This window comes from Medicago truncatula, chromosome 7 (genome assembly GCF_003473485.1).
Source record: "Medicago truncatula cultivar Jemalong A17 chromosome 7, MtrunA17r5.0-ANR, whole genome shotgun sequence".
Taxonomy (NCBI): domain Eukaryota; kingdom Viridiplantae; phylum Streptophyta; class Magnoliopsida; order Fabales; family Fabaceae; genus Medicago; species Medicago truncatula.
The window spans coordinates 49,098,892-49,116,473 of NC_053048.1; the positions used below are offsets into that span (position 1 = coordinate 49,098,892).

Sequence of the window (17,582 nt, forward strand, 5' to 3'; positions counted from 1 at the left end):
TCAGTGTAAATTAAGTTTACTTATGTTCAATTTAGGTTAATGTAAATTTAGTTTACTTATGTTCAACTTAGGGGTATATTAGTCATTCTGGGGTGTAACTTGTTTTTTTTGGGGTGTGACTAGCACCAGTCTTATGCCTTTCTTATTTATCAATAATTAATCAAATGAACTTTATTCATTAATAAAACCAAATACACCCAAAACAATATATAAGAGTATAAACATGAGGATTATAAACATGAGAATTATAAATAATAATAATAAGAAAAACATTTTGAAGGAGAGTAGAGTGATACCCACTGATTTTTCACATTTCAATTTTACTAATTTTCTATAAAATTCGACCTAAAAAAAAAGAGTATGTCATGTATTTTAATAGTATAATAATGCACGTAATTGTCTTTTAAGACAAAAAATATTAATTAATTTATGACTAATTTAATAAATAAAAATGTACACTCAGTACTGCCTTAATGATCATTGCATGATAATGAATCTTGAGGTATAACATTTGATGTCGTTGATGAATAAAAACAAAAATCACAGTCAAATTCTTTTCGGTAAAAATTTTATGGTGAGAGAATGTTGATTTTATACAAAGATAGGGAAGACCTTATAGATACTCACAAGGATGTTGACAAATCTAGAAATCCTTAATCACTAAATCTAAGGTCTGTCTTTTTACTACAAAACTCATTTCGACAATTGCAACAATTAGTTGAATAATGGAATGAAGGAATTTTACTTTTTCTTCTTTATACTTCTTCTCTTATCTCTGTGTCTATGTCCATTCTCACTGTATTGGGTTAAAATTAATTTCGATTGCATGTTAATTGAATTGATTTTATTTCTATGATTGTCAATGGAATGATACAAGATGAGTAGAAAATTAAAAAATAAATAGATGTGTTGTAATTCGAGTTTTGGCAAGTTTTTGACACTTTTAAAAAATGAAAGGTTTGGGGCTTAAAATACATTTTTTTATCATGTCAATAGCAAATGTGCATCAAAAATATGATATGATAAAATAATGTTATCATATTTCTTATCATGCGTGCACCAAACGCATAAGAAGACAAATGTATATCCTCTCATTATTATTACCTAAATGACATCCAAATGACATCTAAAAACTAAATTTTGGATAAAAATGACATCAAAACATAAAGAAAATAGTTAATCATAATGTTGAAACTTTGGGGGAGTCTACACTAGGATGAATTATCACATCAGACTAAGAGTAACCATATAAGTGAGATTGATACCACATTTTCACCTAAAATGTCTAATAAGCATTTATTTTGTTAACATAACACATTTACATTTTTAATTGTCGAATCACACCAAAGACCAAATGTGAAGGAATTTAAAATAACTTGGGTTGTATAAAAAAATTACATCAAAGTGAATGTCATCCAAGAACTAAAATTTAAGATAAAAGAATTTAGAAAATGACATTAAAAAATGAACAAAACAATTCATCACAGTGTTGGGACTTTCAGGGGAGTTTATACTGAGTTTGATAATCACGTTATATTAAGAGCAATCACATAATTGATATTGACATCATATTTTCAAATCTTTAAGGCATTAGGTATACGGATCGTCTCACTTATGTAACTCATCAAATTATTACCCTTATATATCAATTATTAAAATGTTCAATAAACATACATTTTGTCTACTCAGCATACCACATTAGCGTTTTTCCATTTTTAGATTCCTCCAAAGATCAAAAACAAAGAAATTTGAAAAAATATAAAAATAATGATTTTTTAATATTTAATATAAAATATCTTCATCAAAATGCTTAAGACATAAGATATATTGATCATCTCACTTACATGTTGCTCAATATCTACTCTTGCATCAAATGTATAGAAGTTTAACTCACACATGACACATTAACATCTCTTCCTTAACTGTGAGATTGTTTGAATCTATGATATGGTGAAATAACCAAATAAGGCTAGAGGTGGTTGACGACATTGTCGTAGACGGGTGTTTCTACTCCTTTGTTTTATGAGAAGAGAGAAAATATATTAGAAAATAAATTAGTTGAAAAAGGAATCTTTTTTTTTTTATAAGACCAAGAGAAAGGTTGGACATCCGGGAGAATCTGCAGCATCCCAACTAGGTTGGCACCCCCACATAAACCTCCATCCTCTAAACATTAGAGAAATGATAAGGGAAAATAGTGAGTTTGTTGGTAATTTTATGAGTTTGTTGAAGAAAATTGAGAAAATTGAGTAATTATGCTACCAATATATTAAGCTCATTAAAAAAATTACACATCAATTTAAAATGTCTAATAAATGTGTATTTTCTCAACTCAGCAAAACACATCCACAATTTTTTTGTCAGCTTTCTTCAAAGACCAAAAGTGAAAGAATTTGAAATATATAATAGAGGTTGAATACAAAAATATATTGCCTTGATAAAAAGATTTGCATGAAAGTAAATGACATCCAACATCTAAATTTTAATATTAAAAATATTAAACAAGTGACACCTAAAAACTAACAAAACAAATCATCATAGTGTTGAAACTTCCGGTGCAGCCTACATTTGGTTGTATCGTCGTATTAGGTTAAGAGAAATCACACAAATGAAATTGACACCATATTTTCATACAATTTTTTTAGGCATATGAATATAGTTCATCTCACTTATATGATATTCAACATTTTATCTTCCATCTATCTATTGTAGAATTTTAACTCATATTTGATACTTTAACATCTTTCTCTTAAGTGTGCGAGTCTCCAAATCTGTAATTATGTGACATAGTCAAAAAAACTCATATAATATGAAAAAGAAATTTAAACATGAGAGAAATGGTAAGAGAAAAAAATAGATGTTGAATAAAAAAAAATTGCATGAAAGAGAATGACATAAAAAAAAAAATTGAAGATAAAAAAATTATACAATTGATATCCAAAAACTATATTAAAAAAAAAAACAGTTAATCATAATGTTGTTACTATCATAGGATCCGAAGTTGAGTTTGATAATCACATTAGACTATGAGAAACCACACAAGTGATATTGAAGGCACATCTACCCCTTAAACCTTAAGGCATTAGTTATAAGAGTCATGTCACTTATATGTTGCTCAACTTGCACTCTTACAACTAGCGTGGAAGCTTAGCTCACTTGACATATTAACATATCTACCTCAAGTATGACACTCTTCGCATCTGTGACCAACCACCAAAAACCACTCGAGCTTCCTCACAAAGAGGAACTGGGCTACACTAGCGTTGGGATATCTGGGAGAGTCAACACTGGTGTGGATTGATCCATTGGATAGAAAGAAATCATCCAATTGAGAATGATTCCACATTTTCACCCAACATTTTAAGAAATTAAGTATACGGTTTTCTCACTTATATGTTTCTCGACCTTCACTCTTCATTTCAATTTTGGACTATAAATGACACTTGATACATCATAACATTCTCTCCTTCAAATATGACTAAATTATAGCCCGTACTTGGCACGGGTATCCTTACTAGGCATAAAAGCATCAAAGCGAATGACATTTTAGATCTAAAATTTAAGCTAAAAAAGTAAACAAATGACACCCAAAAACCAACAAAACAAATCTTTATAATGTTGTGACTTCTATGTGAACTTACATTGTTTGCATCATCGTATTAGTTAAAGAGCAACAACACAAGTGAGATCGACATCACTTCTTCACCCAAAGTCCTAAAGCATTAGGTATATGGATAATCTCCTCATATGTTTCTCAACATCTACTCTTGCATCTAATGTCAAATTTTAACTCACGACTGACACATTAATATCTCTCCATTAAGAGACTCTTCGTATATGTGATCCATCACCAAGACCTGCCGCCCTCCACAACCACACCCACACAGACACACACACACACACACACACACAATGTTGAACCGAGATGTGATACCACCGTTGGGTCTTATATGCAAGTCAACATTGATGTGATTCGACACATTGCAGAAAGAGAATCCATACGAGTGAGAATGATACCAGATCTTCATAGAAAAATTTAAGACTTAAATAAGAGTTTTTTTTTATTAATTTATTTGTTGCTCAGCCTCCACTTTTTTATTCAACATTGAACTTTAACCGACACATGAAATATTCGAGCATTTTCTCCCTCAAATGACGAAATTCTAGCCCGTACTTAGCATTGGTTTCCATACTAGTACTTGTTTAATTCGTAGTTATATAATAGGACTTGTGAACATATATTTTTTGGCTTCATATAATATAGTTTTGCAAAAAAAAAAAAAGCAAGTTTCTATTAGTTAATCTAGGGATTGATTGACAAATGCGACAAATAAAAAAAAATTGAGTAGGGGAAGATAAATTTTCTATAAATATCAACATTTTTTTTTACAAGCAATGTCTACATGTTATAACTCGTAGCTTCCCCAGCCACCACATATCAATCCAGTTTTTAAGGGGTTCAAATCTCATAATATTTTTTTTTTCTTTTCGTCTTAGATAAAGTGGTAATTCACTGAAAATAAACTCACACAACTGTGAGGTCCAGGTTCGAACCCGGATCACAACGTTCGATCTTGCAATTTTGACATTTGCCAGCTGAGCTAGGACTTCTAGATCAAATATCATAATACTAGTTTGTACATTGTTGGTCACTCAAGTTCTTATACCAAATACCTATTATAAGAATATTAACTTTTTCACCATATGCATTTTTTGTGTGCTTTTTTTTCATCACAAAATGTCCTTGGAGATTTTCAGATTATATAATCTGAAATTAGTTTTTCACTAGTTCGAATTATAAAATTCGAATAAATATAGTTTGGGTTTTATAATTTGAACACCCCAAATAATAAGACGCATTTTTTGATTTTTTCGGATTATAAAATCTAAACTATCCTTATTACTCCGTTTGTGCCAAGATTTTAGATAAAAATATGTTCGAATTATATAATCTGAAACGTATCTGCACAAAGATTGAGGTTGTTTGTAATAGGGATACTCACTTTAAGAATCATAATACCATTCGAACCCTCATCTTTTTGTTTTATGTCATTGTTAGTTGTTTTTGTCGTGTCCCGTTTAAAAATCTGGTTTTCAAGCTATTTGATCCAATCGCTTCGAAACTTGCCAAAGAAATTAGGAAAAAATCACAGGGCTTCTTACGGGATTCCGCCACACTAAATCCAAAATTCCATCCTTTAGACAAAAAATTTCGTTTTTTATTTTTCATATTATAAGAAAAATCTAAAGAAAAAAAAAATTCATTGACTTTATTTGATTTTTAAATTTCTTTGGTGGTATTTTGATATTTTTTTAATATTTTATTTGACAAGTTTTATCATTTTCTTACTTTGTTTTTTATTGCATTTAAAGTTGCTCAAATGGAAGAAATTATGATTGTTGCTTATATATAAGCATATTTTGGATTATATAATCCCAAAAATCCTAAAAAAAAAAGTTCGAATTATATAATCCAGACAAAAGGTATTCTCGTAAAAAAATAGAGCTTGTGAAAAACGAGAAAATTAATAGTCCTATTATATTATAAGTCGTATACATATGCACCTTTCCTTTTTGAACCAATACCTATTCGCTCTACCCACCCCAATGCTTTGTCATTTTTCACACTTCATTCGATGCTAAGAAACACCATGAAATGACAAATTTAACCTCAAATTTCATCGACAGTTTACTACCAATGGGATTATATTGGTAATTTCGTGGTGTTTCATAGCAATCTATGATGTGGGAACAACGATTTTCTTGTCATTTTTTTTAACTCTATCCAGCCCAAACTAATCCCAAATCATGCATGGGCTTTTAATGGAAGTGGACTTAATATTTGGACGAACAACAAAAATGGCTTACCAATATAAGACGTGCTATTTTGCCCCCCCCCCCCAAATGCTAAAATCATTTGGCTTACCAATATATATATTTTTATAGTTTTAGCGTATATTTAGTTGAGGGATAAGATTGAAAAATCACAATGAATCACTATGATTATGTGAAGCTATCCCTTTTGGTAGATAACCTCCAAAGAGCATTTCTCAGAATAAAAAACAAACGAGGGCCAAAAAAAGCACAGATATGTCCCTATGGACTTAAAGTTTGGTTGTGACTTTCAGTTTGGACATTGCCATTGATTAATAATACAAAGTTGTGTAATATTCTCTCACCAAGCTACCATACCCCGCCAAACGCCACCAATTTATCTCATTATGGATATAATCAGAAACACTTGGCATGCAGGACATGTTTGGATTTAGCTTGTTTTGAGCTTATGCAAAACATCTTACAAATTATTTTTCCATAAATTATATTTACAAACTTATGAATAATACATAAAAACTTATTTATTTACATAAGCCATTATGCATGAGTTCAAAATAAATCTAATCCAAACGGGACACCTATCAAAATTAAATAGAAAATGTTAAGGACACTAGTTAAAGAAAGAAATATGATAAAAAAAATCTTAAAATTTGTGTAGTCAAATTATTTAAAGTGTAAAAAACACTATTAATGATAAATTTTTTCGTTTTTATTTTCTTAACTAATGTTCCGGAGATACTAATTAATATGACACAGATTAAATTATGTACAACTAGTAAATCATAGTAATACTCAAAGTCGCTGCATTTTCGTTCCCAAAAAAATGGTAGTAATATTATGCAATATATGACACTGTATTAATGGAAAAAACCGTAACGAATTCTATTCTCTGTTAAGGAGGCAGATATACTACTAGTAGTAACATCTTTGAAATTTAAATTTAACTCTCCAAAAGTTGAATAAATACTGTTTTCAATCTAAAAGTATCATTTAAGTAAAGTTTTTGAGACACTTATTACAATGACTCTATTTTAAAAATAAAAATAATTGTAAGTTTAACTAAAGAACCAACTAATTCAAAGATCATTGTTCAATAATATGAACTAACATAAGTCAAAGCAAAATTTTATATAAAATGATCGAAAATATGAACCTTCAATACTTGAAGGATTTAAACTTGAGACTTGGGGATAAACACTCTTATCTACAGTATATGTTTAGTATGATTCCAAATGTAATAATAATATGTAGATTGAATGTAAACGGACTATGAATCATGTTTTAGTCAATAGTTCTGAATATTTTATAGAAAAAAGTAGGAGTCCTAAATATCGTTATTTAACGATATTAGACTTGGTGTTAAATAGTTTACATAAATAACGAGATTCACATATCTCAACAAAAAAACATATGTTTATATGAATGTTAAAAATAGAATATATTTATCGGTCTTTTGATGTAAATGACGACAATATAAATTAAATGTAATTTTTGTTGAATCAAACTAAACATCGTTTTAAGTAGGGAAATGAATGAGACTAAGGATACATTAGGTAGAGTATTTAAGAATGAGTTCTTGTAAGTTTAATTTAACGGGTTAATTAAGTTTTTTGTCCCAATAAATATCCGCAGCTTTGTTTTTAGTCTGTATAAAAATAAATCACACTTTTTAATCTCTGCAATTGTTTTATTATTATACATTTAAATTATAATAATTAAAATAGGTCAGAATTATTATTATTATTATTATTAATTAAATTATCACACTTTTTAATCTCTGACGTGGCACTAACATGTCATTATTATTATTATTATTATTATTATTTTTATTTTTTAAATAGGTCAGAATTGTTTTATTATTATACATTTAAATTATAATAATTAAAATAATTGATAAAGTTAAATTATAAAAACTAAAATAACATAAAATTAAAACTTAAAACAGAAACTCTAAAAATTCAGATTTGGGGATTTTGCTTCACAGAACAGAAGGAAAAAACGTGAAAACATAAAGCCGCGCCGAAATTGAAGAAAGTTTGAATCTGAAATCAAAATTCTAAATTGAATTAGAGGATGAAATCTGAAACGGTGATGATGTGAAATCACCAAGAATAATTAATTTTGTGGTGTGATTTTGATTACTAATGGAACCAAGTGTAATTAATTTTAGAGAAGAAGAAGAAATAATAAATGGAATTTGGAGTTTGTTTCCATGGAAAGAAGAAGAAGGTGGGGGGAGAAGAAGTTGAAGATGAAGAAGAAATCTGGAATGGAAGAAGGCCTCGCAAGTGAATAAGAGAAGAAAGAAATAATTATGTCTTTTAATCAAACAATAAAAGTACTTTAGTAAATTCATAATTTCCTATTATTATTATTTTTGAAAAAACCATTAAAAAGAAATTCTAAAGTTTTTTTTTTTTTAAATAAAATAAATAATGATGTATCAATGCCACGTCAGCGCCGTTAGAGGGCACTTAACAGCAGGGTCTAAAAGTTATAACGGAAAATTTTGTAGAGATTAATAAATGTGATTTATTTTTATAAGAATTAAAAACAAGGAAAATGATATTTGTTACGAGAGATTTGCATACGAAAATTCACAGATGTTTAAAAACATGCAATTTCAACGTGCTGCAATTTACATTATTTTCTTGGATGTATTATGAATTTAATTTACAATGATACTAGTTAATATGGTTAACCTTAAAAAATGTTTATGATAATACATAAAATTTGGATTTTTGAATTTAACGTGTATATGTTTTGGGTCATGATAACAGATGTCCTAGGGCATTGGTTAACGAAAAAAAATTAAAAGAAATATTTTACAGACTTTTAATGAATTGAGTGTACAAGTTTTAATATAACATTATTATATTTGTTTTCTTAACCAATACTCTGGGGACCCCGGTTAACATATCATATGTTTTATACATTATTGTCACAAATAAAGTGGATGCAATATTATAGATTACAATTATCAATTTTTGGTTTGGTGTGGCCTGATCATTAAAACTTTTGTTGGAATTCTAATGTTATTTTGTACGTGTACTGTTTGAGCGCATGGAGAGTAAGCATTAATAGGCTTCCGTAAAATTTCGTATAAAAAACATCCGTACTATATAGCAATTCCCTAAAAACAAAACTGCAGATATTTATAGGAACCAAAAACTTAATTAATATATACATTATATAGAGATTAGAGTTCAAACTTCAAACTCAATAATTATACATTAAAAAGAAATAATCACTAGATTATATAACAAAAAAAGTAAGTATTTAAAAAACGAAGAAGCTAGTCTTGTGAAAAAATCATACAAAAAAATAGTGTACTTAAAAAAATAAACGAAAGAAAATAGTGTCTATATATATATAAAAAGAAGTCACGTGGAAGCACGTGAGGCAATCGTAAAGAAAGTCGCGTGCCGGCGTGCCCCGCTTTTTCCAACAAAAAATATTAAAATAGAAAGAGTGAGTTAAGGGTAAAGATGGGACCCACGTTACTATTAATTTTGACATATGGTGTCAGTATAGTTCTGAGACATGTGAAATGGGATCACTTTTTCTTCTTTTCTTTACTTTCTTTTTTCCATTATTTAACTCTGTCTCTATAGATACAGACGAATTAGGCTATTATGTGGATTAATATTGGTGGGCTCTTCTTCATCCGTACTACTCCCTCCGTCCCTTAATAAATGATTTAGTTGACAATATGTATTATTGACTTGATATATTTTGACCATACTTTTCTACTAATTCACAAAGATAAATAATATCATGTAAGATGTTGTTGGATTCGTCTCGATGAGTATTTTTAAAATATTAAATTTTTATAATTTTTTTTAGTAGAGAATTGAAGATATCAAAGATAAAACATATGCATTGGTATGTGTGTCAGAGTCAACTAGGTCATTTATTTAGGGATGGAGGGAGTACTGTTTTATTTTGATCAATTTTTTTTTTTTTTTTACCTTTTTTACCTACAAAATTGGAAATCTGTTAAGTTTAAATTTGATTAATTTCGACGCACTTTCAGGATGTATATGGATTGAAGGTTTAGAAGGAGAGAGAAATGTTTTATTTTTCTTTTTAAAATTACGAATTATATAACATATTATTTTAAAATAAATTAAGTGTAATTGAATTATTATATAATCGTTTGTCACGTTAATATGCTAACTTTTTAAAAAACTTTGTATAATACCCGTAATTTAAAAATGAAAAATATATTTGATGATGATTTTCAACGTCCAACTGACCACACTTACGTGATTCTCAAGATGGTTGAAGATATAGACAAATACACTCAACACCTCTTAATGTTCGTCAATGTGACATTATTTTCGTTGGTTGGAAAAGACCTCGGAGGGGTGGGTTAAACTTATCTGTGATGGAGCATACAAAGATTCGTCAGGTCTTGGTGGTTATGATGGACTCTTTTGAAACTCACATGGCAAATGGATTAAAGGCTACTCGCAAAAAATTGGAACATGTGACGCTCTTTGTGATGAAACATGGGGAATGTACTTAGGAATGTAGCTTGCTTAGAGAAAAGGTTTCCATAATCTTCAAGTGGAAAGTGAATCAAAAACTTTTGTTGACTTGATCACAAAGAAAGTTAAAATTAATGGGAAACCACCCACCTTGATACACCGCATACAATACATTTTAAAGTTGAACTGGCAGGTGCATTTCAATAATATCTGGCTGGAGGAAAATAGAAGCGACGATTGGATGGCTAAATTTAGCTTCTCTAGTTCTCTTTGAGTTCTTTTTAAATTCATGTTATGGAGGCTCCTTATAGTGGGATCTTAAGTTTCCTTTTTGATGACATTTTTGGGGCTTGCATGCTTAGAAATATTCGTGTAACTCATTAGAGTTCGTTTTTGGACGTAAGCCCTCTTTTACTACAAAAAAAAAAAACTATATCATCTATTATTTGACATTCCTCTACGAAAGCATACCCAATATCAAAAATCATCTACTAATAACTTTCATCGTTTTATTATCAAGCACCGTCAAAACTTTACACATACATCCAACTAAAAATCAGAAATCTGGATGTTGTGGTTATCTTTATTCGAAATTAAAACAATGAATATTATTTGTACCAAAAAAATGAATATTATTCAATTGGACCCTCTCACCATTCTACCGTAATCATGAATCTCATTAGTAATTTACAAAATCATCTTAAAACCCTTCCAAAATTCCTTCAATAAACCAAGATCCCTCGACTCGACCTTTAGGACAAAAAAAAGGGAATATCAACAAAATTGCACCGTTATTCTCAGTTGTTTGAAATTGAAGATTTTGTGAAATTGGTAAGACAAAACTTTTAGATTGAACATGAGATTTAAAATGTTGGAAAACCATACCAATAGTTAAGAGAGCAATAAATACTATAAAATTTGTCTTAAAAATATAGTAGTTTTAAGATTTAATTAAACAATGATTACATCACATTTTATAATTTTTTTGTTTTGATTGCTTAACCAATACCATGAGACACAGTTTAGCATTTCTCATAACATTACCCTTAAACAATTATTAGCGGCTCTCTATAAAAAAACAAATCCTAATTCACTCATTGGTATGTTTTCCTTTCATCAACCGAGAAAACCAAGCTCTGGGCATTGATAATGATGACCGTGACGCTTTCTTTAGGGGTTCTACTCCCCATATAAGTTGGGAATAGTGAAATGAAAATTATACTAATGAATCGAATATATTCCATCAAGCATATTACTGATAGAAGATATGATGTTCATAATATTAAATATATCTGCCAATAGTATTAATTATTCAATTGAACATTTTTATATGAACTCAAATTTGGAACTTCACAATTCACATTTGTGTGTGAGAATTTTAGTGTACTTGTTAATTTTTGTTTTTGTATAGTTTAGTTGATAAAAAATTCATCTTTTTTATCAAACATATCCTAATCGAGTATTATATTCATATTCAATTGTACTATTTGTAATATAAATTTGAAAATAATAAAGGACTATTTAAAAAAGAAAACATATTTGTTTAAAAAAAAAAGAAAACATATTAAAAAGGATGAAAATGATTTTCTAGAAAGATGGGATAAAAAGAGAGAGAGAAGGATTGATTAATTTGCGCCTTGTGTTTCTTAACTCCAATGATAGCAAAGTCAAAATCTGCAACTCTTCCCTCCTTCCCACTCTCACTCTCCAATGGAATAACGAAAATCTTTTGATAATCTTCTCAGCTACTGAAATAGAACTGCAGTGTCGGATCAAAACTCCATTTGTCAGTCTTCATAACTCTGCAAAAATATATGTGCACTCTGCAGAAGACAGTTTCATCCAAAACTAGAAACACAAAAAAAGAAAATCAAATTCAAAAAATAAAAATAAAAAACACACCAAAAGACAAATTTTAATATAATTATACTATTAATACTCTATACTATACTGTCACGCAGTTCCTATAGGTAGATAGAGTAGATGCTGCATTGCTATAGCATTATTATATAAAAATAAAAATAAAAAAAAAGTTAGAAAGCCCATGGTGGGACTGGGTGGTGCTACTACTATTTCCCTGGAGAGTGGTATTTCCGAAGCAAAAGCAGAAAGACAAATACCGCAGGTTCTATCATCTCTCACTATCTCTTTCTATTATTATAATATTATTATTATTTTTAAGGGGTTAAGCTCTTCTTTTTTCACTCAACTGTCTTGTCTCACTGTCTTTTCTCAAGTGCTCTATCTAACCCTTCCTTCCCCACTTCCTTTAAAAACAAATTTTGCAGGCTTTTCTGTCAGAATCCTTTCTCTCTCTCTCTCTCACCACCACTCTATTTATATTTGTTTACTCTTATATTTTTATATATTTTTTTTTTTATCTCTAGCCATTTAGAAATGAGTTAAAAATAAATTGATTTGTGTTTCAAATCAATCTTAGAATTAAGGGTTAGTTTTTATTTTTATTTTTTTATTTTTTTTATTTTTAATATAATAAATTTATGTTTTAGTCATAAAATATAAAAATGAGTTGCTTTCATCCTCCTAAAATTTGATTAATTTTTATCCTTAGTGACAAGTTTATGTTCTTGATATATTCAAATTATCTCTATGCATTATGTTTATGCTCTACTTATATATATTCATATTGTGTTTAAGAAAATGTTAAAATTATATGTTTAGCATAGGTCAAAATCGAAACAAAATATTATGTGAATGTGAAAAAAGTCCGTTTTTATTTTAAGAATTTAAACCAAAGTTTGTATTATTTTTAAAGAGTTTTGTTAGAAGATACCTTTTATAAAAATGTTTTTTAGCAAATTATCCTATAGACATTTACTAAAAGACACCAATTAATTTTTATCATATAAAAGTTATCCTATAGACATTTACTGCAAGACACCAAAATATTGTAAATGAAAACTAAAAATTATCCTATAGACATTTAGTTATAACTTGCTAAAAGTATCTTTTTAGTAATTATACTTTTATAAGATATCTTTTATAAAAGTGTTTTTTAAATTTGAAAACATTTATTTGTGGTTTTAGCAAGTTTAATGGTAAGAAAAGTAAATATTACTCCCTTGCGCTTTGTGCGTTTTTTATTCCACTTTTAGAATGGTCAAAATTAAGTGGTAGAATTGATTCTAGTATATTTAGTTGTTTTTGAGTAATTTTCATTTACAATTTATTCTACTTGAAGCTATAATTTATAATTTTTGTTTTGATTCTAAAGATTAAAGAAGTTTTTATCTTTAAAAATGAGTTTTATTAGAAGACATCTTTTAGTTTTTATGAAGATGTCTTTTAACAATCCACACTTCAAAAACGAAATTTCTCAATCAAGATCTCGAAGGTATCGGTTAACAAACTCAACTTTAAAAACAAAAAATTAATATTTTCAAATTTAGAAATAAAATGTCTAAAACCACAAATAAATGAAAATAGATGACAAAAATGATTTAAACATTAATAATAGTTCTATTTATTTCTGTCTTACAAGTATCTGCCAAAGATATAAAAGAACCTACAGAGCTTCTGTACAAAAAGCTTTTCACATACACAGTACTTGGTTTTTACACATCCAACACAGTCACCTAACCAAGTAAATTATCTACACACACACACACACTTTACAAAAAGCATCACCAATCTTAATACCTGCACTATCTCTCTCTCTCTCCATGGACTTTCCTACGAAACAATGGAGAAACCAACAGCATGAGTCAGAGAAACAACATTCCACAAAGATGCCAAAACTTCTTCACCCTGCTCAATCTCAATCCCAATCCCATTCCCATCAACAATCACCTGCACTTCCTTTGTTTCTACCTCAACCCAACACCAAAGTCACCAACTTGTCAGATTCAGCATTACCTTCCAACAACAGATTTCCCAGTAAGTTATTTTGAGTTAGCTTAACGCATTAGTAGTACTTTTTATTTGTTTTTGTTTCAAGTGTGCTTTCAAAGTTACTACTATATCTTTCCTCTTTTGGATCCAACACTTTAACTAATTCTTACATTTTCTCTCTTTATTAGGAATAGGAATGGGAAGCCATTTCAGCTTATCTCAATGGCAAGAACTTGAGTTACAAGCTTTGATATTTAGGTACATGTTGGTTGGTGCTTCTGTTCCTCCTGAACTTCTTCAACCTATCAAGAAAAGTCTTCTTCATTCATCTCCTTATTTTCTTCATCATTATCAACCTACAGCATGTAAGTTTCATTCTACTACTTGGTTTCTCTCAAATCTTTACATATCACATACTCCAAAACAAAACCAAAAAACACACTTTCTTTTCTTCGTGTTTTGTGATATCATTGAATAATATTCCCCAAAATGAGGTATATTTAGAATATTTGTTTTGTTTTGTTTTGTGTTTTATTAGTGTTGCAAAGTGGGTATTGGGGAAGAGGAGCAATGGATCCAGAGCCAGGTCGTTGCCGGAGAACAGACGGTAAAAAGTGGCGGTGTGCGAGGGATGTGGTGGCTGGACAAAAGTACTGTGAAAGACACATGCATCGTGGTAGAAACCGTTCAAGAAAGCCTGTGGAACTTCCCACACCAACTAGTAATGGCGGTGGATCTTTCTCTGCTTTGTCTTCTATTTCTTCACAGCCTCTTGTCACTTCCTCATTCAAATCTCCTTTTGATCTTCACTTTACTGAACGGTAATTTTCTACTCTTCTCTCTTTCTAGTTCTAATCATTTTATTTTTGACTTGTAACGAAATAAAATACTGCTACTAGTAGCTTTGTTTTAATCAAGTGGATGATTTTCTAGTAGTTAATGAGTTTAGTAAAGATTATATTTCTAAGAAGTACTTCTCATCTAATTAATTATGTTGATTTGATATAAGCTTTGTTTTTTGAGAAGGGTGAGTGATTGCTAGTATTTGTGTAGTGGGACATCATTTACTTGAACAACTTTTTTTCTTTGTCTTTTGTCATCTTCTTTTTAAGATGGGTTCATTGACTTGCAAAAAGTAAGTTTGAATTTGATGCATAATAACCAATTGAACAAATAATTGAAGAAAGATCAGTAATTGGCTCACTCAGCATTGTGACTGAGATACGGACCCCCAATGAGGGAGCATGGCCAATATGTCTCATATACTTTGCAAAATAATGAAGCCTTTGGATTTGGCTCAAATAATCCCCAACCGTTTCTTTCTAAAACTAAATTTAGAAATCATCAATCACGCCGTCCGTCCATATGAACTCTTGAGACTTAAGAGTCCAATGTAGTACAATAATATATATAGTATGACTAGTAATTTATAAGTGGGACATAATTCACCATACAAATGGTTTTTTTTATAGGATTGTGGCTTAAATTAATTTTTATGATGGTACAAAGTCTGTCTTAAATTTGTTGGACACCATTATTAATACCTTTCAACAACTCTAACCATGCAAGTCCTTTTTATAGAGTTGAGTTATTATCGTATTAAGATGGTTTGCACATAATAGAAAAAATACTGAACTCAAATTTGAAGAGGCACATTTGTTTTTATTATTATTATAATTTGTCCTTGCTTGATATTTATGCTGTCTCATTACTGGGCCCCATGCAGCTCCACTGGGACCAAAATTGAAGAGAAGAGCTTATGTGAAAGCGATGATCATGTGGGTGGGGATGGAAGACCAGGTGGGCAAATGCTAAGGCATTTCTTTGACGATTGGCCACGATCACTGCAAGACTCTGACAATGCTGAAAACAATGGTGGGTCATCCTCCACATGTCTCTCAATTTCAATGCCAGGAAATAACAACACTTCTTCTTCTTCTTCAGATGTGTCATTGAAATTGTCCACTGGCTATGGAGAAGAACCATGTCCAAGAAATGAGAATGTGGGCCTAGTACAAACTGAGCAGCAACAACAACAACTTCAATTGAATTGGATCGGAGGATGGAATTCAGGTAATCAAGTGTCTTCAATGGGAGGACCACTTGCTGAGGCACTTAGATCATCTACTTCAACTTCTTCACCTACTAGTGTTTTACATCAATTGCCACGTTGTTCTGGTTCTCAAACCAGCTACATTAGCACCTAAGTTTAGTAATTGGTGCTTTAATTAACTTGTGTTGTTTTGGGGGTTAGTTTCCACTTTTGGAGAAATGTTGGAGTTGGACCACGGACACGTTTTGTATCAATTTTTTGAACTATGTTTGTTGACTTGTTGTTGGGAAGGAAAATGATAATGGATGGTCTTTATTAATCAACATTTCATTATGATTGTAAATGAAATTAATTTCATTCTCATGTGCTTACTTAGCTCATTGAAATTGATAATGGATGGTCTTTGTTAATCAACATATCATTGTTTTTTTAAAACTTAAATTTCATTCTCATGTGCTAAGACTTAAATACATTTTGTCCCATCAAGACTTTTTGTCTCAAATAAATCCTACAATATATGTTTTTGATTAAGACAATGACGTGACCAAAATAAATACACATTGTTGTTTTCACATAGAATTAGTAATGCCTAGTGTCCGGTCTCTGTGAGCTTAACAAGTAATGCTAGTGTCCAAAAAGAGACTCGAACCAACCAATTTAGAACTACTTCCTCTTATCTTCCCTCTCTCCCAACTGTCAACCCCGGAAATTCAAATATTCCAATCAGAGTTGAATTCTCTTCATCACACTTTCCATCCACTCTACTCTATCTTCATGTACCTTTCTTGAATTTTACTCTTTGACGCGACTCTCACTCCTACCTCCCTTTGTATTGTGCAAAAAAGCATCCAAATTCCAACAACAATGGCCTATATTTTTGGAAAATTACTTTCTCCATTTCAAAACTGTCCATTCCCTTATCTTAGCAGGAGTTAATTCATGTTTGACATTTTTCAGCATGGGTTAACTCACGTTGACACTTTTAAGACCGGTTAACCTGACTTAAAAAGTGATTGAACCGTTTTTAAACATGTTAACATGAGTTAATTCACGCTGAAAAATGCAAAACGTTTAAAAGAGAGAAGAACATTTTTGATATTTTTGTTAGCAATGCAGTGTCAAGCAGTCGAATGAATGAAGACCAATTGTTTTTTCTTTTGCATAAACTAATCAGCAGAGACCTGTCTATGCAAAGTTCAAAAACATGTCTAATCCTAACATCAGTTTTAGTATATTTCAATAACATAAAATAATTTTATATCAATATTAAATTGTACAGATAAGTTTAATTAAAAAAAAAAAATAGTGCCTACGCTCATACAATAGTATCAATAAATAATCAAGATTTG

The 17,582-nt window shown here is 29.9% G+C and overlaps 1 protein-coding gene across 2 annotated transcripts; it reads left to right on the top strand.

The window, feature by feature from the left end:
- Positions 1-13,864: 13,864 nt before the first annotated feature.
- On the top strand, positions 13,865-16,596 carry LOC11429911 (growth-regulating factor 3). Of its 2 annotated transcripts, XM_013594644.3 has the most exons (5): positions 13,865-14,225; positions 14,369-14,545; positions 14,719-15,001; positions 15,907-16,055; positions 16,125-16,596. In XM_013594644.3, exons 1-5 carry the CDS (start codon positions 14,012-14,014, stop codon positions 16,385-16,387), a joined length of 1,086 nt encoding a protein of 361 aa, XP_013450098.1. In that variant the 5' UTR covers positions 13,865-14,011; the 3' UTR covers positions 16,388-16,596. The 2 variants fall into 2 exon arrangements, with proteins under 2 accessions (XP_013450098.1, XP_003625769.1); XM_003625721.4 differs by having other exon boundaries at positions 13,866-14,225; positions 15,907-16,596.
- The last annotated feature ends 986 nt before the right edge of the window (positions 16,597-17,582 follow it).